The sequence below is a fragment of the Protomyctophum bolini genome (assembly GCF_963924005.1).
Source record: "Protomyctophum bolini genome assembly, chromosome: 13".
Lineage (NCBI taxonomy): Eukaryota > Metazoa > Chordata > Actinopteri > Myctophiformes > Myctophidae > Protomyctophum > Protomyctophum bolini.
The window spans coordinates 44,495,712-44,523,211 of record NC_137874.1 but is presented as its reverse complement, the minus strand read 5'-3'; the positions used below and the strand labels follow the sequence as shown (position 1 = coordinate 44,523,211).

Genomic DNA, 27,500 nt, shown 5'->3' with positions numbered 1-27,500 from the left:
ATTCATGAATGTATGAATATTATAGGCAATATTTTAGGCCAATACAAAATATTACCAAATTTCCCACTTTAAAACACCAAAAGCGGTTCCGTCCAGAATGGGTTTTTAAACAAAAGAAACGTGTTGACTACCAGATTAACTATTTAAACACTGGATTACTGACCCAAATGACCCCATTTAAAGAAACATTTCACCCAAATGACCCCATTTAAAGGAACATTTCACCCAAATGACCCAATTTAAAGGAACATTTCACCCAAATGACCCCATTTAAAGGAACATTTCACCCAAATGACCCCATTTAAAGGAACATTTCACCCAAATGACCCCATTTAAAGGAACATTTCACCCAAATGATTTGTTTTAAAGGAACATTTCACCCAAATGATTTGTTTTAAAGGAACAGTGCTCACCCACACAATGACATTTTCCATCATTACTCACATCAGGGGTGGCGGTGGGTCAGCGGTAGAGTGGCGCCAGATGGGAACCGTGAGGTTCCCGGTTCGATCCCTGTGGGCTCCCCCAGAGTCTATGTAAAGGTGTGTGAATGGGTGAATGTAATGCACAATCTATGTAAAGGTGTGCAGCAACGGAAGCTCTGATCACGAGTAAAATAACAGAAGCTCTGATCACGAGTAAAATAACAGAAGCTCTGATCACGAGTAAAATAACAGAAGCTCTGATCACGAGTAAAATATAAATGCTTCCGTCGTACAGTCTGGAGAAACGGAAGCTCTGAAAATATAAATTCTTTAGTCACACAAATCTATCCTAAAACACAAACCTGGTGAACAGTGACGGTACATGAAATGACAATAAAAGATTCACTCGTCATCATAATTTATTCGGAATAATTATCATAGTCGTAATAATGTTAACATTATGCTGGTACATAATTTAATCTGAATCATTATAATAATGTTAACATTATGCTGGTACCACTTTAAGGTTATTCACAGTGTAACAGAAAAAAACAACACATTTTTAATATTATTATTATCATTATCATTATCACCACAGGAAGGAGTTCCACTCAACAGGATTTTGCATCCATTTCCCAAGGTGTTTGTGTGTGTGTGTGTGTGTGTTTGTGTGTGCGCGTGTATGTGGGGGGTGGGGGTCAAGAGAGCTGCCTTTGCTTTCGTTGGCACTGTGCGGGGTGTGTGTGTGTGTGTGTGCGTGCGTGCGTGCGTGCGTGTCATTTACTCTTCAGTCTATTAAGCGTTAACAGTTTTTCGTCCCTCTGTCTGTCGACGCCAACATAACAATAGTTAACAACATAACAATAGTTCCATTTGTTGTTACGCCACAGAGCCAATAGTTCCTTGTGGTTAGAGTGTACGTCCGCCCTGAAACTGGGAGGTCAGGGTTCGATCCACGGGCCGGGTCAAACCAAAGACTGTACAAATGGGACCCAATGCCTCCCTGCTTGGCACTCAGCATCAAAGGGTTGGGTTGGGGGGTCAAATCTACTGCAGCTCACCTCTCCTTGGCTGCAGCTCACCTCTCATTGGCTGCAGCTCAGCTCTCCTTGGCTGCAGCTCACCTCTCCTTGGCTGCAGCTCAGCTCTCCTTGGCTGCAGCTCACCTCTCCTTGGCTGCAGCTCACCTCTCCTTGGCTGCAGCTCACCGCTCCAAGAGATGGGTCAAATGTGGAGAGCTGTAACGTGTGGGACTGCTAGGGTCTAGGGTCTAGGGACTAGGGACTACTAGGGACTTTGTTGTTACACTCTCAGAGTCACGGACGCTCACATAAGGGTTCCGTTTCTACCCTCTCTCTCTCTCAGGCTCCACCGGAGGGTTGATCCAGTTCGGTTCTTCTTTCTGCTCGTCTTATTTTGAACCGGCTCAGAGCGTTTACACTGAACATGGATTGAAACCGAAAACCAAAAACAAAAATAATGGTTATTTTTACCATAAATCAGGAGCCAAAGATTCAGATGATGGCAAAAAATTTAAAAAAATCGTAATTGAGAAAATGAAATAATTGTCCACTGCATAGAACTAGGGTTGTACCGATACGATCACGTGATCAGAAATCGGGGGCGATCACGTCATTTTCCAATCATGGGAAACGGATCGGGGCAAAACATGGTGATGGGGACATCCGACATCCCCTAGTATTATATCCTTACCGTAATATTGGACTGATTGTCTGTGGTGTTGGATATTGTACTGTTGTGATATGTTGGCATAAACGTGTTCTATAAAATATAAATATCGGATCGGGAAAAATGGGTATATCGGCAGATTCTCAAAATCAAATAAACGAAATATAAACGTTATCGAGATCTCAACAGAACTATTACAAGGGGTCCATTTGGTTCCTATTATAGCTGTTTAGCTGCACGGGGGACCCCCCAGGGCCTCCTCCAGGACCCCCCAGAGAGGACCCCTTAGGGCCTCCTCCAGGACCCCCCAGGGGGTCCCAGAACCACAGCTTAAGCCCATAGTAGGAATTAATCACCAATGAGGACAAACCGTCATTGTTCTGTAAAATAACAACAAATAAAATCTGTTATTTCTCTGTTAATAATAATAATAATAATAATACAATAAAGAGATCAAAACAAAAGCTATTCCTTCCAGTTTTAAAGACAAAAAGCTGCATGTTCTGCTCTCAGCCAGCAGATGGCAGCATTTCCACAGTGTGGCTGCTACAGAGGAGAGTGGTTCATTATTTATTCAAAAATGTACAAAAAAAACAACAATAAGGAAATAATACAATGAAATAAAAGTATGTTTTGTGGAAAATGGTCTGAAATGATTTGAACACGCAATACATTTATACGCCTGGTCTGAAATGATATAAATTATACGACGATTTGAACACGAGATACATTTATACACCTTATCGTTTACGTCACTGGTTCCCAAACTTCTTCACGTCAAGGACCCCCAACTTGACACTAATTATCCCCGCGGACCCCCGTTTGAAAAGACCCAGGGACCCCCATAAGAGAAGACGTTTAGGGCTCCAGCAGTGATTCTCAACGCCCAGTTTGACCGATTTAACAACCCAGCGCCCAGGACGAAGATTTGTCCAAAAAGACGGGAGGTTATCGAAAATTCGAAAAATCTTAAAACGTTAATAACTCATGATCTAAATCATCCCGTCTAATTCTAAGCAAAGATCATGTGTTAGACGGCCCGCCGCGGTGCCGTCGCTAGTCGCGGACGGTAGATTTAATCGTACCTCACGTTGTTGTCGATCGCCTCCAGAGTGTTGTGGCTACATTTAGCTGCTTCAGCCACATCCGGGACAACATCCGGTCCGTCGCTAAATGTGCTCCGCTGCTATAAATCGCTGGGCTCTGATTTAAAGGTATATTCAGTGATTTCACTTCATTCAAATATCACTTATTTTGTGATGGGAGGAGCCAAAGTGGGCGTGTCACCGTTTGGAAGATGCAAAAATGTGATGTAAAAAATAATAATTGGAAAAGCATCGAGGCGGCCAATCAAAACACAGACAGAACACAGAGGGGTCCATTTGGTTCCATGTGTTACCGTTAAGGAAAATAGCAGATCTACAAGCTCTACAAGATCTACAAGCTCACAGCTCGCAGTGCGACGCGCTGTGAGCGATTGTAGATCAGGTATTTTCGCGGCGCAAACCCCAGAACTCTTTAGCTATAGTGGAGATGCAGGCGTGTGACGACATGGACGTATAAACCCCAGAACTCTTTAGCTATAGTGGAGATGCAGGCGTGTGACGACATGGACGTATAAACCCCAGAACTCTTTAGCTATAGTGGAGATGCAGGCGTGTGACGACATGGACGTATAAACACGTCTGTTCAACGCAAAATACTGTGTTCTAGTTCAGGAGAAAAGAAGCTATTCTCCTGAACGCTGCCTTCCTTCTGGCGTGGCATGGAGAGGAGAGGATTTCTTTCACCATGTAGTAAACGCTGCATCCGTGGTCTGGAGAGGGCAGTTGTTTTACAGACGGGTAAAAGGGCAGGGGCTGACGCCCCCTTTGATGCCCCAACTCTCTCCTCTAGAGGGCGCTACGACAGAGATATCTACCCTTCACATACAATACAGGAAATAATAACAATAATAATAATACTAAGAATATACAACTCTTGGTGATGTCACCAACATGCTATACAATGTCTCTCAATCTTAAATTGCCACTTTCTTTTTTGTTTGTTTGTGTTCCTTTATTTTCTCCTTTGTTTCGATGCAAGTTGCTATTTTATTTATAATAATATATTATATCAATATATTATTTATAGCCCGACCGGTCAAGTATTCAAAGCGAGGTTAAAATGCGTGCTAGCGCGCGCGTTAGCGCACGCGCGCTAGCAGGCTCTCTAAAGCGGTAATAGCGGCGCCAACGCGGCAGCAACCGGAGCTGCTCATTGGTCAGACTGTACAGCACCGGAGCTGCTCATTGGTCAGTCTATGCATGAAGGGAGGGGGGGGGGGGCGTCAACTGCCCGCTCTTGAAAAGAGTCCGCGCGATTGGATGTGGTGTGAAGTCGATTTGCATAACTGCTCCAGACCGGCCTTAATATTAACATTAAAGGACCACTTTGACACTTTTCAACCAATCTTCATTTGTGTCGGGTATAGCTCAGTCAGCTAGAGCTCTCGCCTTTGGACCACGAGGTCGTGGGTTCGATCCCGGGGACCGCCCACACAGCGTACAGTATGAGTAGCACGGCTTGGTAAGGCAAGTCGTGCCGGAAGCAACCCATCTCCCAGGGGGATAGACTCCATCTCCCAGGGGTCTATGGGGCATTGTAACAGGGGCAGACTCCATCTCCCAGGGGTCTATGGGGCATTGTAACAGTTATAGACTCCATCTCCATCTCTGGGGCGACTGTGGCTCAAGAGGTAGAGCAGGTCGTCCAATGATCCATGGGTCAGCGGTTCGAATCCCGGCTCCTCCTGTCTACATGTGGAAGTGTCCTTGGGCAAGACACTGAACCCCAAATTGCTCCCGATGTGCTGGTTGGTACCTTGCATGGCTTCCGCCGCAATCGGTGTGTGAATGGGTGAATGTAATGCACAATAATCTATGTAAAGCGCCTTGGATAAAGGCGCTATATAAATGCACCATTTACCATTTACCATCTCCCAGGGGTCTATGGGGCATTGTAACAGGGACAGACTCCATCTCCCAGGGGTCTATGGGGCATTGTAACAGGGACAGACTCCATCTCCCAGGGGTCTATGGGGCATTGTAACAGGGACAGACTCCATCTCCCAGGGGTCTATGGGGCATTGAAAGAGTTATAGACTCCATCTCCCAGGGGTCTATGGGGCATTGTAACAGGGACAGACTCCATCTCCCAGGGGTCTATGGGGCATTGTAACAGGGACAGACTCCATCTCCCAGGGGTCTATGGGGCATTGAAACAGGGACAGACTCCATCTCCCAGGGGTCTATGGGGCATTGAAAGAGTTATAGACTCCATCTCCCAGGGGTCTATGGGGCATTGTAACAGGGACAGACTCCATCTCCCAGGGGTCTATGGGGCATTGTAACAGGGACAGACTCCATCTCCCAGGGGTCTATGGGGCATTGAAACAGTTATAGACTCCATCTCCCAGGGGTCTATGGGGCATTGAAACAGTTATAGACTCCATCTCCCAGGGGTCTATGGGGCATTGAAACAGGGACAGACTCCATCTCCCAGGGGTCTATGGGGCATTGAAACAGTTATAGACTCCATCTCCCAGGGGTCTATGGGGCATTGAAAGAGTTATAGACTCCATCTCCCAGGGGTCTATGGGGCATTGTAACAGGGACAGACTCCATCTCCCAGGGGTCTATGGGGCATTGTAACAGGGACAGACTCCATCTCCCAGGGGTCTATGGGGCATTGAAACAGTTATAGACTCCATCTCCCAGGGGTCTATGGGGCATTGAAAGAGTTATAGACTCCATCTCCCAGGGGTCTATGGGGCATTGTAACAGGGACAGACTCCATCTCCCAGGGGTCTATGGGGCATTGTAACAGGGACAGACTCCATCTCCCAGGGGTCTATGGGGCATTGAAAGAGTTATAGACTCCATCTCCCAGGGGTCTATGGGGCATTGTAACAGGGACAGACTCCATCTCCCAGGGGTCTATGGGGCATTGTAACAGGGACAGACTCCATCTCCCAGGGGTCTATGGGGCATTGAAAGAGTTATAGACTCCATCTCCCAGGGGTCTATGGGGCATAGAAACGGGGACAGACTCCATCTCCCAGGGGTCTATGGGGCATAGAAACGGGGACAGACGATGCCAACAACAAACCACTCCCGAACTACTTCATATAATTGGTCCTTATCGGTTCATGATAAAATGTCACCATTTTATTCTACTAAGTCTGTGTCTCAGGAGGGCTGTGGGCAGTTCAGAAACCAGTCTGTGTCTCAGGAGGGCTGTGGGCGGTTCAGAAACCAGTCTGTGTCTCAGGAGGGCTGTGGGCAGTTCAGAAACCAGTCTGTGTCTCAGGAGGGCTGTGGGCAGTTCAGAAACCAGTCTGTGTCTCATAGGAGGGCTGTGGGCAGTTCAGAAACCCGTCCATCAGTGACATCATCGTTAGGCAGACTTTTTAACAAGATTAAAAAAAGAACGATGGCTTCCATTATCACACTGCAACTTTCCATTGCAGGCAGTTTCTATTGGCTTGGATTCCCAGTGATGTTACTGGTGGACTGGTTTCTGAACTGCCCACAGCCCTCCTATGAGACAGACTCTTTTTTAACTGCCCACAGCCCTCCTATAAGACACAGACTGGTTTCTGAACTGCCCACAGCCCTCCTATGAGACACAGACTGGTTTCTGAACTGCCCACAGCCCTCCTATGAGACACAGACTGGTTTCTGAACTGGCCACAGCCCTCCTATGAGACACAGACTGGTTTCTGAACTGCCCACAGCCCTCCTATGAGACACAGACTGGTTTCTGAACCGCTCACAGCCCTCCTATGAGACAAAGACTGGTTTCTGAACCGCCCACAGCCCTCTTATGAGACACAGACTGGTTTCTGAACTGCCCACAGCCCTCCTATGAGACACAGACTGGTTTCTGAACTGCCCACAGCCCTCCTATGAGACACAGACTGGTTTCTGAACTGCCCACAGCCCTCCTATGAGACACAGACCGGTTTCTGAACTGCCCACAGCTCTCCTATGAGACACAGACTGGTTTCTGAACTGCCCACAGCCCTCCTATGAGACACAGACCGGTTTCTGAACTGCCCACAGCCCTCCTATGAGACACAGACCGGTTTCTGAACTGCCCACAGCCCTCCTATGAGACACAGACCGGTTTCTGAACTGCCCACAGCCCTCCTATGAGACACAGACCGGTTTCTGAACTGCCCACAGCCCTCCTATGAGACACAGACTGGTTTCTGAACTGCCCACAGCCCTCCTATGAGACACAGACCGGTTTCTGAACTGCCCACAGCCCTCCTATGAGACACAGACTGGTTTCTGAACTGCCCACAGCCCTCCTATGAGACACAGACCGGTTTCTGAACTGCCCACAGCCCTCCTATGAGACACAGACTGGTTTCTGAACTGCCCACAGCCCTCCTATGAGACACAGACCGGTTTCTGAACTGCCCACAGCTCTCCTATGAGACACAGACTGGTTTCTGAACTGCCCACAGCCCTCCTATGAGACACAGACCGGTTTCTGAACTGCCCACAGCCCTCCTATGAGACACAGACTGGTTTCTGAACTGCCCACAGCCCTCCTATGAGACACAGACCGGTTTCTGAACTGCCCACAGCTCTCCTATGAGACACAGACTGGTTTCTGAACTGCCCACAGCCCTCCTATGAGACACAGACTGGTTTCTGAACTGCCCACAGCCCTCCTATGAGACACAGACTGGTTTCTGAACTGCCCACAGCTCTCCTATGAGACACAGACTGGTTTCTGAACTGCCCACAGCTCTCCTATGAGACACAGACGGAGTAGGAAAATTGTGATATTTTATCCTGAACATTAGTGAGGACCTATTATACGCGGATAGGTTGAAAAGTGGTGAAGTGGTCCTTTAAAAAAAACAACATATGGACGTGTGCACGTGATTGGAAGGTTGCTGATGGTGTGCACGAGGATTATAATTATTATTTTTTACTTGTAGAATAATTTATTCCATCATAGAATGAGGGAATCTTTTGCGAGGTCGTTCACAGCGCGTACGCGTGCTTGTTTGTGTAAACACTCGCACGCACACACATGTACAGTGACGTTTCACAGCAGCTCCGTGACCTTGATGAGGTGTTAGCATTGAGGCTAACAGTTAGTTAGCAGGGCTTGATGAGGCGTTAGCATTGAGGCTAACAGTTAGTTAGCAGGGCTTGATGAGGCGTTAGCATTGAGGCTAACAGTTAGTTAGCAGGGCTTGTTGACGTTACAGAGCAGCTCCGTGACCTTGATGAGGCGCGCCACAGTACTCTGGCTCTCCTCCTGGAGGCGCTGGTTGTTCTGACGCAGAGACTGAACCTCCGCCTGGAGCACCGCCTTGTCCTCCTTCTCCTGGAACACATCAACAACAACACTGCTGCTCGTTAATTACACATTACTTTAAACTTAATTATTCATTACTTAAACGTTAAAACAGGAAGTGCACCTTCAGACAGTGCGGTCCGTACCTTCTGTAAGTCGTCCTGGAGCCTCTTCAGCATGTCCTCTAGCTGAGAAACCTTCTCCTCTAAGTGGCCTGGAGAGTCACTGCAACACAACATAAACCTTTAGTCCCCCTAGTGGTCTGGAGAGTCACTGCAACACAACACAAACCTTTATACTACCCCTAGTGGCCTGGAGAGTCACTGCAACCCAACATAAACCTTTAGTCCCCCTAGTGGTCTGGAGAGTCACTGCAACACCTTTTTTCACCTTAGAAATATTGCACGTCATTAACGATGCAAAAACACTAATCCACGCCTTTGTTTTTCCTCGGCTTGATTACTGCAATGCACTTTTTTCAGGACTGCCTAAGAAAACAACTGACAGATTACAACAAAATGCAGCAGCCAGAGTTTTAACTAGAACTAAGATGAGAGAACATATTACCAGTTTTGGCATCACTGCACTGGCTTCCGGTTGTTTTTAGGATTGATTTTAAAATTATTTTACTTGTCTATAAAGCTCTCAATGGTCTCGCACCTTCCTACCTACATGACTGCCTGCCTAAATATGTCCCAAACCGCCCCCTAAGGTCTTCCACTGCTGGCCTGCTCGCTTTGCCTAAAAAAATGGCAACTAAAAAATACGGGGAAGCAGCTTTTTGCTTCTACGGGCCGACGGCATGGAACAAACTCCCACTGTACCTTCGTCAGGCAGCCTCTGTAGACATTTTTAAAGCTCAGCTCAAGACCCACTTCTACAACATTGCTTTTAATTGATCTTTTGTTTTTTGTTATTCATGTCCTCACTGTATTGCATTACTGCTTGTTTTTTAATGTCGTTGCCTTGCTTTTCTTTTATTCTCCATTGTTCTGTAAAGCACTTTGAGCTGCATTTCATGTCATGAAAGGTGCTATACAAATAAAGTTTTATTATTATTATTTATTTTAGTCCCCCTAGAGGCCTGGAGAGTCACTGCAACACAACATAAACCTTTATACTGCCCCTAGTGGCCTGGATAGTCACTGCATGTCTTAAATAATCAATAAGCCACACCCACCTGTCTTTGGAGTCTCTTAGCTTGCCGTCCGTCTGGTCAGCCTGGTCGGCTTTGCGGTCTGTGACGCACGCACACACACACACACACACACACGCACGCACGCACGCACGCACGCACACACACACACACACGCACACGCACACGCACACGCGCACGCCCACGCACACGCGCACACGCGCACACACGCACACACACACACACGCACACACACACACACACACACACACACACACACACACACAGGATGCTTCAGTAACATTATTATCCACTAGGGGGCCTCCAGGATGCTGCAGTAACATTATTAAACACTAGGGGGCGTACCTTCTCGTGACAACGCCTCCAGGATGCTACGACACGCCGTGGCGAGGTCAGCGATGGACTGCCACTCTTCTTCTGTGGTGTCTGTGGTCTCGGAGAGGACTGGAACAACAACAACAACAACACATTACTGACCCCTACTGGAGGACTGGAGAACAACATGCTCATTACTGACGCCCTACCAACAGTCATTAAGTGTATTCTAGTCATTATAATACTGATGCTATATAAAACCAGGCTTGTTTCCATTCCATGCCAGCTTGGAAAATCGACAATGGCCGACATTGTAAACAAAGTGGAAATGCAAATTTGGAACTGAAGACTGAAGAAGAGGAAGAATTATACAAAGTAGGGGGACATTGATGACATCACGATGAGGACAAAAAGTTGAGCTGTTCCTGAGAGCAATTTTGAATTTTATGTTATAGGTCCTTTAGGTCAGAACTTACATTCCATTGATCAATGAGAGCCTTAGTCTATTTGGTCAGACACTGTGCCATTCATTAGTCTATTTGGTCAGACACTGTGCCATTCATTAGTCTATTTGGTCAGACACTGTGCCATTCATTAGTCTATTTGGTCAGACACTGTGCCATTCATTGTCAATGGGAATATCATGTTTGCATCTCATATAAGAAGTCGTGTCTCTGTGGAGAATAACATCGGCTCATCTTATATTAGAATTGGGGTCCAAGAAATAGACAAACTGTCTCTGCGATATTGTCGTGGAGGTGTCTCGTATACGACAGGCAGTCACTCATATTTAACACAGTCTGTTTATGGTGACGATTTTGATGTCACATGGCGACATGTGACATCATGTCTACGTCATATGTAGGCCTGCTAACCTATATAAGTGCTGACCCACACAGTAGGACTGCGTTCCTTCAAGTAATCCATTCAAGGTATTCAGGACTGCATTCTTTTACAGAGAGAAACCTATAAACTACTGAGAGAAATGCTTTGTTGGACGGTGCACCTAAAAGGGCTTCCAGAGTATGATGCTGCTGTAGCAGTGGACCACAAAGTGTACTGCTTTAGAGGAGACTTTATCGAGTCAGAGCGTCGGACTGAAGTGCATGTCTTCAATACACTGTCTTTATGCTGGACCAAGTTTCCCCCAGAGACACCTGGAAGAGGACAACGCCCCCTACAGGTTCACCCCATGAACAGCAGCCGCACAGCTGTGCTGATCGACCCTTTCATCTACATCTGGGGGGGAGTGACTGACACAGGGAAATGCAGCACGGTGCTTTATGCATTTGATGTCGACGACCACAGAATGCTCACACCCAAGGTTTCTGGGACCGTTCCAGAGGGGAGACACAGCCACTCAGCCTGTGTTGTTGGGAAGGTCATTTTTATCCATGGAGGATGGAACCAGATTGAAGACACTGATGACATCTACAAGTTGGACACCACCACGATGGTCTGGTCTGAAATCAACACCAGAGGAACTCCACCTCCTGATTCAACATATCACTCTGGCACCATCATCGGGACAAAGATGTTTGTATTTGGGGGCTATGGGGGGTGGAGTCAGTACTACAACACCATCAGAGTGTTTGACACAGAGACGAACCAATGGATGAACACACCTTCTGCACAGCCTCTTCCAGAAGGACGCTACAGTCATTCAGCCTTTACGTACAATGGAGATCTGTACATATTTGGTGGCAGGAACCAAGACCAGGACTTCAATGATATGTGGAAATTCAGTCCAGAGACCTTCACCTGGAAGAAGGTTGAGTCCAAAAGGAATGTTCCATGTTTAAGTAAATATATGTTGAGTCACATGGTATTCTGTTGCATGGTGGGAGATCGTGTCATCCTCTTTGGAGGACGTAGATCATACAACACATTCAATGATGACCTGTATGTCTTAGACTTGAGTCCTAGTCTGAAGACATTATGCAAGCTGGCAGTTATTCAGTACGGTCTGGATCAGTCTGAACTCCCACACAACATCAGGTGGGAACTGGCAGCCATGACTACCATCAGGGTACATACTCTTAGTGATAGAGTTGTGGAGGCTCAGAGCTATGGAGTTCCTCTCAGTGATAGGGTATAGGTGGTGTAGGGTATAGGGTACAGGTTTAGGGTACAGGTGTAGGGTTTAGGGTGTAGGGTTTAGGGTGTAGGGTTTAGGGTACAGGTGTAGGGTTTAGGGTATAGGGTTTAGGGTGTAGGGTTTAGGGTACATACTCTTAGTGATAGAGTTGTGGAGGCTCAGAGCTCTGGAGTTCCTCTCGGCTCGGTCCAAACACGACAGGCGGGAGGACGACTCACTGGACGAGGCCTGGAGATAGATAGAGAGACATTCACTTAGACTGGAGAGAGAGAGAGAGAGAGAGAGACTGGACGAGGCCTGAGAAGACAGAGAAGGTACTTTTCTTCTGGTTTAAGGGAAAGGAAGTTCTGCTTCAGTTTCCTGCCTGAGGACTACAAAACAATGACTACAACATGACATAACGATATCATCCTGGCCCCCGTCCTCCTATTGGTGGGTGGGTGTAACCCTGGCCTCCTATTGGTGGGTGGGTGTAACCCTGGCCTCCTATTGGTGGGTGGGTGTAACCCTGGCCTCCTATTGGTGGGTGGGTGTAACCCTGGCCTCCTATTGGTGGGTGGGTGTAACCCTGGCCTCCTATTGGTGGGGTGGGTGTCAGCTGACCTGCGTGTCGTCCAGCGTCATCTTGGGCTTGACGGCCAGGATGAGGTCAGGGGTCGCGTCACTGAGCGTGCCCGAGTTCTGGTAGACGTGGTCTGTCTCCCTCTGGTGGTCTGAAGCCCTCACTGCAACGTTGTCATACACATGGCTGAGGAGAGAGAGAGAGAGAGAGAGACATTCACATACACATGTCTGAGGAGAGAGAGAAAAAGAGAGGCCAGGCTACCCGCCCCTCTAGACCAGGGGCAGACTGTCTGGGCCAGGCTACCCGCCCCTCTAGACCAGTGTTTCCCAACCTTTTTTGTCCCAGGGAACACTTTTCATAGCCCTAAAATCTCGGGGAACACCTAGGGGGGGGGGGGGGTGTATATATATATATATATATATATATATACATATATATATTAAATATATATATATATTAAATATATATATATTAAATATATAGTAAAACGTAAAAGTAAATATACTTTTAAAAACACACATGACAGCACTCATCAAATAACTTCAAAGAGAAAGAAAAGGACAGAGACAGAGCCTCAGTTTCAAAAAAATTGCTCATATGAAATGTGAAATGCCACCTAATCCTTTTCCTTTCTTTATTATGAGCCAACTTGTGAACGCTGCATGCTTTTATTGTGAAGGGTCTCAGTTCTCACAGCCTGCTTATTTCCACGTGCTGAAAATAGCTGATCGACAAGCTCACAACGCGTTGCGTCCGCAACGCGTTGTGAGCTTGTAGATCAGCCATTTTCAGCATGCAAGCATAACACGTGTACGACGAAGAATAAATCAGGCATCACTGCGCTTCTGTGAAGGGAGGGAGATATATTTTGTTGGCCGAACGAGGCGATCATGTTTGGACATCTATGGAAAGCTATTTTGGACAGCTATTTTTCGTGGCACATTATGTTTAATCACAACAACGTCACGTTTACTTTACCTCCTCAGTGTTTGGGTCGGGACTGTGTGTGTCTGCCGTCTACGTGCATATGCACTCTGCGCGCTCCAGTCTTTCTGGAGGGAGCGAAATGTAGCGTCTTCTGCATGCATCTAAGCATTAACATTTCAATGGCCGAGGATCGTTAGAGTCTATTGTTCCGTGTTGTAGTTATCGCACGTCTAATGGTTAGACGTGTGACAACAACGACGCAACAATAGGAAGCCTGCAGCTCAATAGCTTTTGCTTTCGGGGGAGGGATAGTGTTAATTTAGTTCAAATCAGGCGGAACACTTGGAGACATCAAGAGGAGCACCATAGCTCCGCGTAGCACAGGTTGGGAAACACTGCTCTAGACCAGGGACATTGACTCAATCCCAGCCAATGGACGTATATTGCGTTGTCACTGGTTTGCGAGTCGCTCCATTGGCTGAATGGGTCTACGTACTCTAAATGCGAGTCGTCCAATTGGCTGAAGTTCTGCTGCTGCCGCTCCAGCGAACAGCTGCGTGTCATGTGATCATGGTGGGCGGGGTCATCGGGAGGGTGGTCCTGCAGGCTGGTCGCCCGTAGCAACGGCAGGCTGGGCGGAGCCAGCAGAGCCACGCCCACCTCGCCATCAGGCTGGTCGCCAGCGTCCAGACACGATATCTGAGAAGAAGAAGGTGATTAAAGAAAATGTAAGATACGATTAACCCATTTTGGGCGGGAACCCCTTTTGGAGTTAGCATTATGCTATGCTTTAGCTATTGAAAAATAGCAGATCTACAAGCTCGTAGCGCGCCACCGAGTGGCGCGCTACGAGCTTGTAGGTCTGCTATTTTTGAAAAATCAAAGAACCACTGAAACATAGAAACATAGCTTTTTCAGAAAACTGTCAGGATGTAGAAGACATTTTTAGAATCTGATCTCAGGTCAGAATGGGTTAACAATTTAGGCATTTAGCAGATGTTCTAATCCATCGATCTGAATAGTCATGATAATCACGTCATATCATTCCCAGCTGATCCTGCAGCCTCGTAGCTGAACTGGGGAAGGGGAGCGCTTGATTGCCTTAACCCATTCTGACCGGGCACCCATTTTGGTGTTGGCATCATGTTATGCTTTAGCTATTGAAAAATAGCAGATCTACAAGCTCGTATCGCGCCACCGAGTGGCGCGATACGAGCTTGTAGGTCTGCTATTTTTGAAAAATTCGAAGAACGACTGACATTTTTAGAATCTGATCTCAGGTCATAATGGGTTCATCAGACCAGTGTGTGTCCAGTGGAAACCTCGTATGAATCTGATCTCGGGTCAGAATGGGTTAACACACGCTGGCCGTGAGGGCGCGTGTAAGCACCGCCCGGCTCATATGACTGTGAATGTGTGGCTCCAGGCATCCCCGTAAAGACATCAAGCGCTATTCTCCCGTCACAAGTGATGTGGCTCCCTCTGGTGGCGCAAAGCGTAGCTACTCTTGTGAAATGAAAACTCTAACCACTAGCATTTATTGAAAGATTTGGATCTAAGTCACGCCAGCATTTTTTCCAGTTGGGCTCTTATTTTGAAAAGCCACATTTCCGGTCAGCCGGAAGTGAACATAACCTAGGAAGCTGAACGGAGCCTGGAGGACAGGCCTTGTTTACCAAACGGATCTATACCGGGGCTCCACACTCTGTGCCGTCAAAGAAACGCTGTTTTGACCAAAAAGTCCATCTGGGACAAGGAATAGGAGATACAGGCCATTATTATTATTATTATTATTATTATTTTATCCCACGATTTTGTAACCCATTTTTCACCGTTGTGTCTAATGTGATCCTGGGCTCTACACACCCTCCACCAACCTAGTCCCCATATATGGGGGACAAGGGGAGACCAACCTAGTCCCCATATATGGGGGACAAAGGGAGAGCAACGGACTTGAACTCATGCTTCCTTCATGCCTGAGTGTCCAAGTTGCTCCTTTACACCTGACAGGGGGGAGTTTCCCTGGTTGGACGTAGTGCGTGGAAGGAACACGTTATTCCAACCAGTTCCTTTCCCCTCCATCAGGCGCCCCGGCTGGCCAGGGGGAGGCAGTTTAGTGACCAGGATTACTGCATGTTTTTTGTGAGGGTACCTACCCTAGGGGACACGGGGAGAACATGTGAGGGTATCTACCCTAGGGGACACGGGGAGAACATGTGAGGGTACCTACCCTAGGGGACACGGGGAGAACATGTGAGGGTACCTACCCTAGGGGACACGGGGAGAACATGTGAGGGTACCTACCCTAGGGGACACGGGGAGAACATGTGAGGGTACCTACCCTAGGGGACACGGGGAGAATATGAATATGCAAACTCCACACAGAAAGGCCCTTTCGCCAACCCCACCTTCGGGTATGGGCACTGATGACGCGAAGGAGGGAACACGCCGCCAGCACCCACAGCGTCCCGAGCGGGAATCGAACCCAGGACCTTCTAGCTGTGAGGCGACAGCACTACCAACGATACGTGGCCATTATTATAGCGAGGTGGATCTAAAATGGGCGATCCATTGTCATGACAACAACAGCATTATGGCTCGATCGAACGAAAGCACTATAAACGCGCAATTGCCATTGATCTACGTTAAGCGTAGATAGTATTCAAGAATAGGCTTCAATTGACTGTTAATAGTTTCATGAGGTTAATATTGCTATATGTTTGTAACCGCTTTAGAAAAGCAATAAGCCACGTGAGGTCCCAAAAAATCATAAAATGTGTCTCAAATCTTTGAATATTATATTCTTTCAGAGGGAACGTTTTTTAACTCAAATCTCTGCTTCTGGGAGTGGGAGGTCCCTGGACCAACATATTGTCAGATGGGGGTCGGCAGCCAATTACAGATAATTCTGGGGGTCCTTGACACAAAATAGTTTGAGAGCCACTGCTATATAGAAACTGTCAGGATTTAGACGACATTTTGTAGAATCTGTTCTCAGGTCTAAATGGGTTAAACACCTGCTTCTCTTCCTCTTCCTCCTCTTCATCCTCCTCCTCCTCCTCCTCCTCTTCCTCATCTCTGTCGTCGAGGACCCAGGCCTCTCCAGACTCAACATCTCCACAGTCTCCAGGCTTCTGTTCCGCGTCCGAGATGGCTTTGTGGTAGAGCTCCGAGAAACTCCTGTATAAACACAACCAGAGAAACTCCTGTATAAACACAACCAGAGTAACTCCTGTATAAACACAACCAGAGTAACTCCTGTATAAACACAACCAGAGAAACTCCTGTATAAACACAACCAGAGTAACTCCTGTATAAACACAACCAGAGTAACTCCTGTATAAACACAACCAGAGAAACTCCTGTATAAACACAACCAGAGTAACTCCTGTATAAACACAACCAGAGTAACTCCTGTATAAACACAACCAGATAAACTCCTGTATAAACACAACCAGAGTAACTCCTGTAGAAACACAACCAGAGTAACTCCTGTATAAACACAACCAGATAAACTCCTGTATAAACACAACCAGAGTAACTCCTGTAGAAACACAACCAGAGTAACTCCTGTATAAACACAACCAGATAAACTCCTGTATAAACACAACCAGATAAACTCCTGTAGAAACACAACCAGATAAACTCCTGTAGAAACACAACCAGATAAACTCAGAAACACAACCAGAGTAACTCCTGTGTAAACACAACAAGTAGAAACATAGCTTTTTCAGAAAACTGCCAGGATGTAGAAGAACATTTTTAGAATCTGATCTCAGGTCAGAATGGGATAAAGCCCAGAAAGTGTTAAAAACTAGAGGTTTTGGACTTCCGGTATGACACCAAAGAGAGCGGCAGCATAGAACAACAGCTCCCAACAAGGTCTACTTTATTTCCCCTAAAACGAACTATATCCCGAAATATAAACACAAAAATGGAAGGGGGAGACAAACGAAAGACTAAAAGTGGTAAAAAGACCACCAGATCAGAAAAGAAAGATAAACAAACAACGGAGAAGAGTTGCGACGGCAACGTGGACACGGAGCTAAACGCACCAGGGCGAAACACCATGGCAGGCCTACAAGCGAGCATGGAGGCGATACACGCTGATGTAAGAGCTATGAGGACCGAAGTTAGGAAGGAGTTGGAGGGCTTTAAAGAATCTCTTTTCGAGCAAATGCGCAAAGACATGGCAAACCTCAAAGCAGACTTCAACTACAAACTGACTAGGCTTATCACCAACCTACAAAGCACCGAGGACAACGCGGAAAAGACAGAGCGGCGGGTGGCGAGCGTCGAGGAGTGGAGCTCAGACGCCAAACAATTAATGAGTTCACTACTACAAGACCACGAGAGATTGCAAGAGAAGGTATTGGACTTAGAAACGAGGTCTCGACGGCAGACCCTGCGTTTATACAATGTAGCAGAGGACAGCGAGGGGAATAACATGATGGGGTTCATTAATAACTTTATCAAAACTGAGTTAGCACTGGACATTGACCTGGGCATACAGCGCTGCCACAGATCCCTCATTCCCAAGCCACCGCCGACCGCCACCCCCCGTTCAATCATCATGTGCTTTCTGGAGGACAAGATTAAAGAGCTGGTACGTAATACAGCATGGAAGAAAAAGACTGTCCTACTGAATGGCAAAAGAGTGTATTTTGATAATGACTATCCTCAAGAAATACAGAAGAAGAGAGCCGCGTATGCCCCGATCCGCTTGCTTCTTAAAAATAAAGGAATTGCCTTCCACACCCCCCCCTTGACAAAACTACGTGTGTTCTACGATGGGTCTGGTCGCCCCGTGGGAACCAGCACCACTTACAACAGCATGGAGGAAGCAAGAGAGGATTTGAAGAAGAGGGGGATCATGAGCACCGAGGAAGAGGAAAACCTTCGACCCACTACTACCTCCACCCCTACATCTACCACCGCATATAACCTGGCGAAGCTGAGGAAATCATCCTGGGTGGAGGCGGGGAAGAGGACACCACTTGACCGAGACGCACTACGAAGGGCAACACGGAGGCTCCAGGAATTCCGCCGTAACGCAACTCCCCCACCACCAAACCCTCCACCACCACCAGATGACATCACCGTAACCCATAAAGCTGATTAATCTACGATGGTGAAGCAATGGGAGGTATCTTTGATCTCAGAATAGGATATAAGACCTGAAAAATGTTCACCTTTGTTTTTTATATTTTATTTTCATAATACTACCTTTGTTTGGACATATACTGGACTGAATACTAAATACCTGTCTGATAGGTTGTTTTATACTCAGATATTCAATGTTAATACAGACCTGCTGTCTGGGAGACCAAGCTGGGGCTCGACAGATATCATATCACTGTACACTAGTTTCTGCTTTTTTAGCAGACAGTTAGTGTTGGAAGGGCCTCCTGTGACCCAGGGGATTACCTTTCCACTCATGAGGTATTGCTTTATGAAAGAAACCTCGAGCTGGAAGTCCTGTCTTTGTTTATATGTTTTTATTTCTTAATTCAAAGCTTTATATTAATGTATATAATGATGAGACGTTAAAGCTGCCTTGGGTTCACAATGACAATATTTGTACATCATAGGATAGCACAGGTTATAATGAGACGAGGATTAGACTCAATGTTGACGGACTACAGAACCCAATTAAGATAAGTAAATTGTTATTTGATAGAGAAAACCAATAATTTAAAAAATCACACAAATACTGGTAGAAACGGATACTATACACAGTAATGGATATTTGATGAATGACCTTTGGAAGTATATGTGTGAGAAAGGAATTTATGTGAGACTAAACCTGTGTGAAGACATACTAATGAGGGCATAATATGTAGGTATTTCATTTATTGTATGTATGTATGTATATATATATATTATTTATTTTATCCCTTGATTTTCTTGTGTGTTGTAACAATTATATTGTACTGTGATGCCCGAGAGAACCTGCTTACTCTCAAAAAAGAAAAGAATAAAAAAAAAAGTTAAAAAAAAAAAAAAAAAACTAGAGGTTTTTACTTCCAGGGAGAACAAAAGGATCCGTTTCTAAACTGACCTGCGAGGTTTCCCGTTCTCGTCGGGCGGGATGACGGTGATGTGGATCTTGTGGGCGGTCCTTAGCAGGCGACTCCTCTCGTCGGGGCTGAGGGGGGAGGAGACAACCATGATGACATCATCAGTGACCTCATTATATAACTGACCTATTACAATGCTCCTCTCGTGGGGGCTGAGGGGGGACATATTTATTTACCGTTTAAAACGTAGGCATTAAAATGATCAGACTCTCTTAACCCATTCTGGGCGGGAACCCCCTGTTGGTGTTTTAAGCATTATGTTATACTTTAGCTGTTGACAAATAGCAGATCTACAAGCTCAAGCTTCTTTTTTATCGTGAAAATGTGATGCTGAAGTGTAAGTGAGTGTAAGTGAGTCTGTAGTTCTGACTGCGATGGGAAGTCCATTCCACAGTTTAGATTGGGAGTGAGTCTGTAGTTCTGACTGCAATGGGAAGTTCATTCCATAGTTTAGATTGGGAGTGAGTCTGTAGTTCTGACTGCAATGGGAAGTTCATTCCATAGTTTAGATTGGGAGTGAGTCTGTAGTTCTGACTGCAATGGGAAGTTCAATCCATAGTTTAGATTGGGAGTGAGTCTGTAGTTCTGACTGTAATGGGAAGTTCATTCCATAGTTTAGATTGGGAGTGAGTCTGTTGTTCTGACTGTAATGGGAAGTTCATTCCATAGTTTAGATTGGGAGTGAGTCTGTAGTTCTGACTGCAATGGGAAGTTCATTCCATAGTTTAGATTGGGAGTGAGTCTGTAGTTCTGACTGCAATGGGAAGTTCATTCCATAGTTTAGATTGGGAGTGAGTCTGTAGTTCTGACTGCAATGGGAAGTTCATTCCATAGTTTAGATTGGGAGTGAGTCTGTAGTTCTGACTGCAATGGGAAGTTCATTCCATAGTTTAGATTGGGAGTGAGTCTGTAGTTCTGACTGCAATGGGAAGTCCATTCCACAGTTTAGATTGGGAGTGAGAGTCTGTAGTTCTTCCATTGCCATAGATAACTGACCAGACCTGTACTGTTAACATAATCAATATGCTTTTTATAATTAATATCTTGAATGAATTAATATTATACCTGAGGTGTACCAGGGCCCGCCCACACAGCCTAACGACCCGCGCCCACAGCTGTGTGTGTGTGTGTGTGTGTGTGTGTGTGTGTGTGTGTGTGTGTGTGTGTGTGTGCGCGTGTGCGTGTGTGCGTGTGTGTGTGTGTGTGTGTGTGTACCTGAGGTGTACCAGGCCCAGCCCACACAGCCTGACGACCCGGGCCCACAGCTGCAGTCCTCCGCTCTCAGCGTAGCAGAACCTCTGCAGCTCCGTCACGAAGCCCTCCTCGCTCATCAGGAAGCCGGGCTGACCCACGCCGTCACGGAGGGGGGTCACCTCCAACGCCTCACAGCCCCGGGTCACCAGCTGTAATGATGTCATTAATATGATGTCATTAATATGATGTCATGGAGGAGTCACCTCTCCAGCGGTTAACCATACGATAATCATTAACTCAACCCCCGGCAGCAGGGGACGCCGATAGTTCAGCAACCGGCACCGTTCACCACCATTCTATTTGGCTGCAGAAGAAGACGACCTCCTCCTCCTCCTCCAACAACAACAACAATGGCGGAGGCGGTCGCGGTCTAGACTAATCACTGGCTAACAGTCTTTAGATGCGTTCATATTTTAGATGCGCGGTCAGTCATGGTGGGAGAGCTTTATTTATCTAGCCGGGGTGGGCAACTGGCGGCCCGGGGGCCACATGCGGCCCCCACCTTCACTTAATGTGGCCCTCGTGGGTTAATGTCAGAACGCTGATATAATATTGGTTCCAGCCGTTTACAATTCCAGCTGTTTACATGCAAACATGACCCGCTTTATTTACTTCAGTCTAAATTAGTAGCTCAATGCTTCAACACAAGTATAATGAAAGGCATTTAAAATGACATGAAAATGTAAATTTTCAGGATTCCAATTTTTAAAAAATCGCAAAAAATTATTCAAGATTTCAATTCGAATATAGAAAAAAATAGCAGGTCTACAAGCTCAAAACGCGTCGCAGCGCAACGCGTTTTGAGCTTGTAGATCTGCTATTTTTGCTACATCATCAATGTGGCCCTCTGGGGTGAGTGTGGAAATATAGTGGCCCTCTCCATCGTCGAAGTTGCCCACTAGCGCGATTTAACCCATTCAGGACGGGAAGGACCCCCTTTTGGTGTTTTATTATGTTATGCTCTAGCTATTGAAAAATAGCAGATCTACAAGCTCATAGGAAAGGGGGAAAAAAATCCAATGACTTGAGTTTGACAAGGTGAGTCACATATGGTGATGTCACCAGCTGTTATGACAACGAATAAAAATCACACTTGTGTGAAGTGAGGGGCGCTGTACCTCCAGCCTGGTGACGACCTCCCGGACCTCCTCCGCCTGGCTGTCCGTCACGCTGATCGACACAGAGTCTCCTTTCTCGTAGAAGATGTCCAGCGACGGAGGCCCCGCCTCCTTGGTGTCCGTCACGGCCTTCCAGCCAATGACGTCGCGGCAGGAGCAGTTGAACACCACCCTCTTGGTGTAGCGCTCGATGAGCACTACGGACTCAGCGGACACGCCCAGGAGGCACGGGAGGCTGGGGATCGAACCGAACACACACACACACACACACACACCGCTTTATAATGGGACGGGAGGCTGGGGATCGAACCGAACACACACACCGCTTTATAAAGGGACAGGAGGCTGGGGATCGAACCGACACACCGCTTTATAAAGGGACAGGAGGCTGGGGATCGACCCGTTTGTAATAAAACTACCCGTTTGTAATAAAACGACCCGTTTGTAATAAAACAACCCGTTTGTAATAAAACGACCCGTTTGTAAATCCGTCAAGATTTGAGGGAGAAAGATGGCCGCCGGGTGAACTACGTCAGAGACTCCGCCTTGAGCCATCTAGCCTTATATACGTCTAAGGTCACATATCGACCAATCAGAAGCCTGACCTGTGTGATGTCACCGCCCACACGAGGGCGCCGGCGCTGTGAAGCTCCGCCCCCTTGGCGGCCTTCTGCTTGTCCTTCCGTTTCCCGCCAAGAGAGAGCAGCGGGAACTTAGTGGAGGAGTCTAGAAATACATTAACATAGAGAATACATGTTATATAGATTATATAGACATATTAACATAGAACCTAGTGGAGTCTAGAGATACATTAACATAGATAATACATGTTATATAGATTATATAGACATATTAACATAGAACCTAGTGGAGTCTAGAGATACATTAACATAGAGAATACATGTTATATAGACATACTGTATTAACATAGAACTTAGTAGAGGAGTCTAGAGATGCATTAACATAGAGAATACATGTTATATAGATTATATAGACATATTAACATAGAACTTAGTGGAGGAGTCTAGAGATGCATTAACATAGAGAATACATGTTATATAGATTATATAGACATATTAACATAGAACTTAGTAGAGGAGTCTAGAGATGCATTAACATAGAGAATACATGTTATATAGATTATATAGACATATTAACATAGAACTTAGTGGAGGAGTCTAGAGATGCATTAACATAGAGAATACATGTTATATAGATTATATAGACATATTAACATAGAACCTAGTAGAGGAGTCTAGAGATGCATTAACATAGAGAATACATGTTATATAGACATTAACATAGATACAGTGTAGAGATACATTAACATAGAGAATACATGTTATATAGATTATATAGACATATTAACATAGAACCTAGTGGAGTCTAGAGATGCATTAACATAGAGAATACATGTTATATAGATTATATAGACATATTAACATAGAACCTAGTGGAGTCTAGAGATACATTAACATAGATAATACATGTTATATAGACATTAACATAGATACAGTGTAGAGATACATTAACATAGAGACAAGAGAGCAGAGTTGCTGCGTATTGCAGCAAGGCTGGTCGTATTGCAGTTGTTCATGTCCCAAAATCGAGGGCGAGGCTTGATTTCGTAGGGCGTGGCCAGATTGATTTCAGCCGTCACATTTATCAACGCTAGGAACCACATAAAGCAAGGCAAACCCCAACGCTGGAATTTAAAGAACAAATAACACTGTTAAAAGTGTTTTTAATATTTAATATCATATTGTCTATGTCCCTCAAAGTTATTTCTAATGGTTTGAGCCTCAATCACCGCTCTGATATAACCAGACCTCGTCATTTCTTTCTGGACTTTGAAAGCAGTTTTAGCTGCAGTACCACAATGGCCTGAGGTGGTGGGGGTGCTGATATGCAGATTATTTAGTATTCTAGTTATTATAATACCGATGCTATATAAAACCAGGCTTGTTTCCATTCCAAACCAGCTCGGAAAATCAACAATGGCCGACATTGTAAACAAAGTGGAAATGCAAATTTGGAACTGAAGACTGAAAAGGGGAGGAATTATACAAAGTAGGGTGACATTGATGACATCACGATGAGGACAAAAAGTTGAGCTGTTCCTGAGAGCAATTTTGAATTTCATGTTATAGGTCCTTTAGGTCAGAACTTACATTCCATTGAACAATGAGAGCCTTAGTCTATTTGGTCAGACACTGTGCCATTCATTAATCTATTTGGTCAGACACTGTGCCATTCATTAGTCTATTTGGTCAGACACTGTGCCATTCATTAATCTATTTGGTCAGACACTGTGCCATTCATTAATCTATTTGGTCAGACACTGTGACATTCATTAGTCTATTTGGTCAGACACTGTGCCATTCATTAGTCTATTTGGTCAGACACTGTGCCATTCATTGTCAATGGGAATATCATGTTTGCATCTCATATAAGAAGTCGTGTCTCTGTGGAGAATAACATCGGCTCATCTTTAGAATTGTGGTCCAAGAAATAAACAAACTGTCTCTGCGATATTGTCATGGAGGTGTCTGACAGGCAGTCACTCATATTTAACACAGTCTGTTTATGGCGACGATTTTGATGTCACATGGCGACATGTGACATCATGTCTACGTCATATGTAGGCCCGCTAACCTATATAAGTGCTGACCCACACAGTAGGACTGCGTTCCTTCAAGTCATTCATTCAAGGTATTCAGGACTGCATTCTTTTACAGAGAGAAACCTATAAACTACTGAGAGAAATGTTTTGTTGGACGGTGCACCTAAAAGGGCTTCCAGAGTATGATGCTGCTGTAGCAGTGGACCACAAAGTGTACTGCTTTAGAGGAGACTTTATCGAGTCAGAGCGTCGGACTGAAGTGCATGTCTTCAACACACTGTCTTTATGCTGGACCGAGTTGCCCCCAGAGAAGCCTGGAAGAGGACAACGCCCCCTAGAGGTTCACACCATGAACAGCAGCCGCACAGCTGTGCTGATCGACCATTTCATCTACATCTGGGGGGGAAGGACTGACACATGGAACTACATCAAGGTGCTTTATGCATTTGATGTCGACGACCACAGAATGCTCACACCCAAGGTTTCTGGGACCGTTCCACAGGGGAGTTGGGGCCACTCAGCCTGTGTTGTTGGGAAGGTCATGTTTATCCATGGAGGATGGGCCGGGAATAGAGACACTAATAACATCTACAAGTTGGACACAACCACAATGGTCTGGTCTGAAATTAACACCAGAGGAACTCCACCTCATGCTTCATCACATCACTCTGCCACCATCATCGGGACAAAGATGTTTGTATTTGGGGGCTATGTGTACTACAACACCATCAGAGTGTTTGACACGTTTGACACAGAGACGAACCAATGGATGAACACGCCTTCTGCACAGCTTCTTCCAGAAGGACGCCACAGTCATTCAGCCTTTTCCTTCAATGGAGAGCTGTACATATTTGGTGGCAGGAACCAAAACCAGGACTTCAATGATATGTGGAAATTCAGTCCAGAGACCTTCACCTGGAAGAAGGTTGAGTCCAAAGGGAATGTTCCATGTTTAAGTAAATATATGTTCAGTCTCGTGGCTTTCTGTTGCATGGTGGGAGATCGTGTCATCCTCTTTGGAGGACGTAGATCATACAACACAGTCAATGATGACCTGTATGTCTTAGACTTGAGTCCTAGTCTGAAGACTTTATGCAAACTGGCAGTTATTCAGTACGGTCTGGATCAGTCTGAACTCCCACACAACATCAGGTGGGAACTGGCAGCCATGACTACCAACAGCCAATAGGAACTGGCAGCCATGACTACCAACAGCGAATAGGAACTGGCAGCCATGACTACCAATAGCCAGTAGAAAAAATAACAGCCCACAAAAAAAATGAAGGAAACAAGTTAAAAGGGGGAAAAAAGTAAAACAACACTGCCCTCCACAGCCAGAGTGCAGTAACTATTGAGTTATTACTAAAAATCAACTCCTTGGTGTCTGTTTTATCTTGTGACAAAGTTTCAGAGCTTAACTCCTCCGCCACCATCAGCGCCATCTGTTGGCAGAATTTATACTGGAGAACCGTCTTATTTTGAAAGAACTGCCACCATTCATTTCAACAGAGAACTGTCACATGTACACACACACACACACACACTATACTTTTTTTTTAATATATTTTTTATCCCACGATTTTGTAACCCATTTTTCATCCCTGTGTCAAACAACTAATGTGATCCTGGGCTCTACACACCCTCCACCAACCTAGTCCCCATATATGGGGGACAAGGGGAGAGCAACGGACTTGAACTCATGCTTCCTTCATGCCTGAGTGTCCAAGTTGCTCCTTTACACCTGACAGGGGAGAGTTTCCCTGGTTGGGGACGTTATTCCAACCAGTTCCTTTCCCCTCCATCAGGCGCCCCGCCTGGCCAGGGGGAGGCAGTTTAGTGACCAGCATTACTGCATGTTTTTTGTGAGGGTACCTACCCTAGGGGACACGGGGAGAACATGGTGCCCAACCCCCGCCTTCGGGTATGCGCACTGATGACGCGGAGGAGGAAACACGCCGCCAGCACCCACAGCGTCCCGAGCGGGAATCGAACCCAGGACCTTCTAGCTGTGAGGCGACAGCACTACCAACTGTACCACCGTGACCCCGTTATACTACTATACTATACTATACTATGATAGACATACAGACAGACGTATATCTAGATCAGTGGTAACCAACCTTTTCAAGCCCAAGAGCCCATTTTATTCCCAATTGTATAAGCCAAGATCTACCACTAAAACGTGTTAGAAAAAACACTTGTTTTTTTTGCTCTTTCTGACAGGCTCAATGTATGTGCACACATCCACACAAAGACTAAAGCTTAAATTAGAATAAATACTTATGGTAAGTTATATTATCAATGTCAAAAAATATTAGGACAAAAATACAAATAAACTTCTTTGTTGAGTTTTTTTTAAATAAAACAAAATGCAAAGGACATGAATTGCTTTTACAGCACAATATTTTGTTTCTCATTTCAATGAATATTCACATTGGCAGATGTTCAAATGACATAGGCATAACATGACCATATATATTTGCACAGATATGGTGACATACTCTCAGGGTCAGCCCACCTTCAATGAGACTGCTGTGACTGCACTTTATCTGCAAGCGTTTTGAAATCTGGTTCATATTTAGTGATTGCCAGTCTGAGGGTGTCATTAAGATGCGAGTCAGTCATACGAGTTCATGATAGCGTCCCAGACACGTTGAATACTAAACGTATTTGTAAAGTTCGAACGCCAACTTTTAACCAAACGTGGGAGAAACACTGTGCACGCCTAGTGCACGCACAAATAAAGAGTGCACTCGCAAACGCACATGACGGATTATTATCCATCAAAACAATCCTGCGTCGCTTACAAAAGCATGTGTTGCTTGTAGATCTGCTCTTTTTTGCGAACGACATTCTGCTGTGTATTGGCAGTGATGGCTGGCTGCCC

The 27,500-nt window shown here is 45.7% G+C and overlaps 2 protein-coding genes across 2 annotated transcripts in view; one reads left to right on the top strand and one right to left on the bottom strand.

Moving 5' to 3' along the window:
- Positions 1 to 7,823: 7,823 nt before the first annotated feature.
- Positions 7,824 to 27,500, bottom strand: part of sipa1 (signal-induced proliferation-associated 1) — a gene marked incomplete at its 5' end in the record, with an annotated part of 33,070 nt that continues 13,393 nt past the window's right edge. The window contains 12 exons of the mRNA XM_080781246.1: positions 7,824 to 8,507; positions 8,624 to 8,702; positions 9,658 to 9,715; positions 9,979 to 10,077; positions 12,181 to 12,274; positions 12,650 to 12,794; positions 14,035 to 14,237; positions 16,556 to 16,718; positions 19,600 to 19,686; positions 20,834 to 21,021; positions 21,991 to 22,225; positions 22,596 to 22,716. Of these exons, the coding sequence (XP_080637372.1) occupies positions 8,364 to 8,507; positions 8,624 to 8,702; positions 9,658 to 9,715; positions 9,979 to 10,077; positions 12,181 to 12,274; positions 12,650 to 12,794; positions 14,035 to 14,237; positions 16,556 to 16,718; positions 19,600 to 19,686; positions 20,834 to 21,021; positions 21,991 to 22,225; positions 22,596 to 22,716 (1,616 nt within the window). The 3' untranslated portion in view covers positions 7,824 to 8,363. The remainder of the gene's footprint in view (positions 8,508 to 8,623; positions 8,703 to 9,657; positions 9,716 to 9,978; positions 10,078 to 12,180; positions 12,275 to 12,649; positions 12,795 to 14,034; positions 14,238 to 16,555; positions 16,719 to 19,599; positions 19,687 to 20,833; positions 21,022 to 21,990; positions 22,226 to 22,595; positions 22,717 to 27,500) is intronic.
- LOC308327081 (kelch domain-containing protein 3-like) lies at positions 24,963 to 25,802 on the top strand (the record flags this gene model as incomplete). Its single annotated transcript, XM_080780220.1, has 1 exon — positions 24,963 to 25,802. One exon carries the CDS (start codon positions 24,963 to 24,965, stop codon positions 25,800 to 25,802), a length of 840 nt encoding a protein of 279 aa, XP_080636346.1.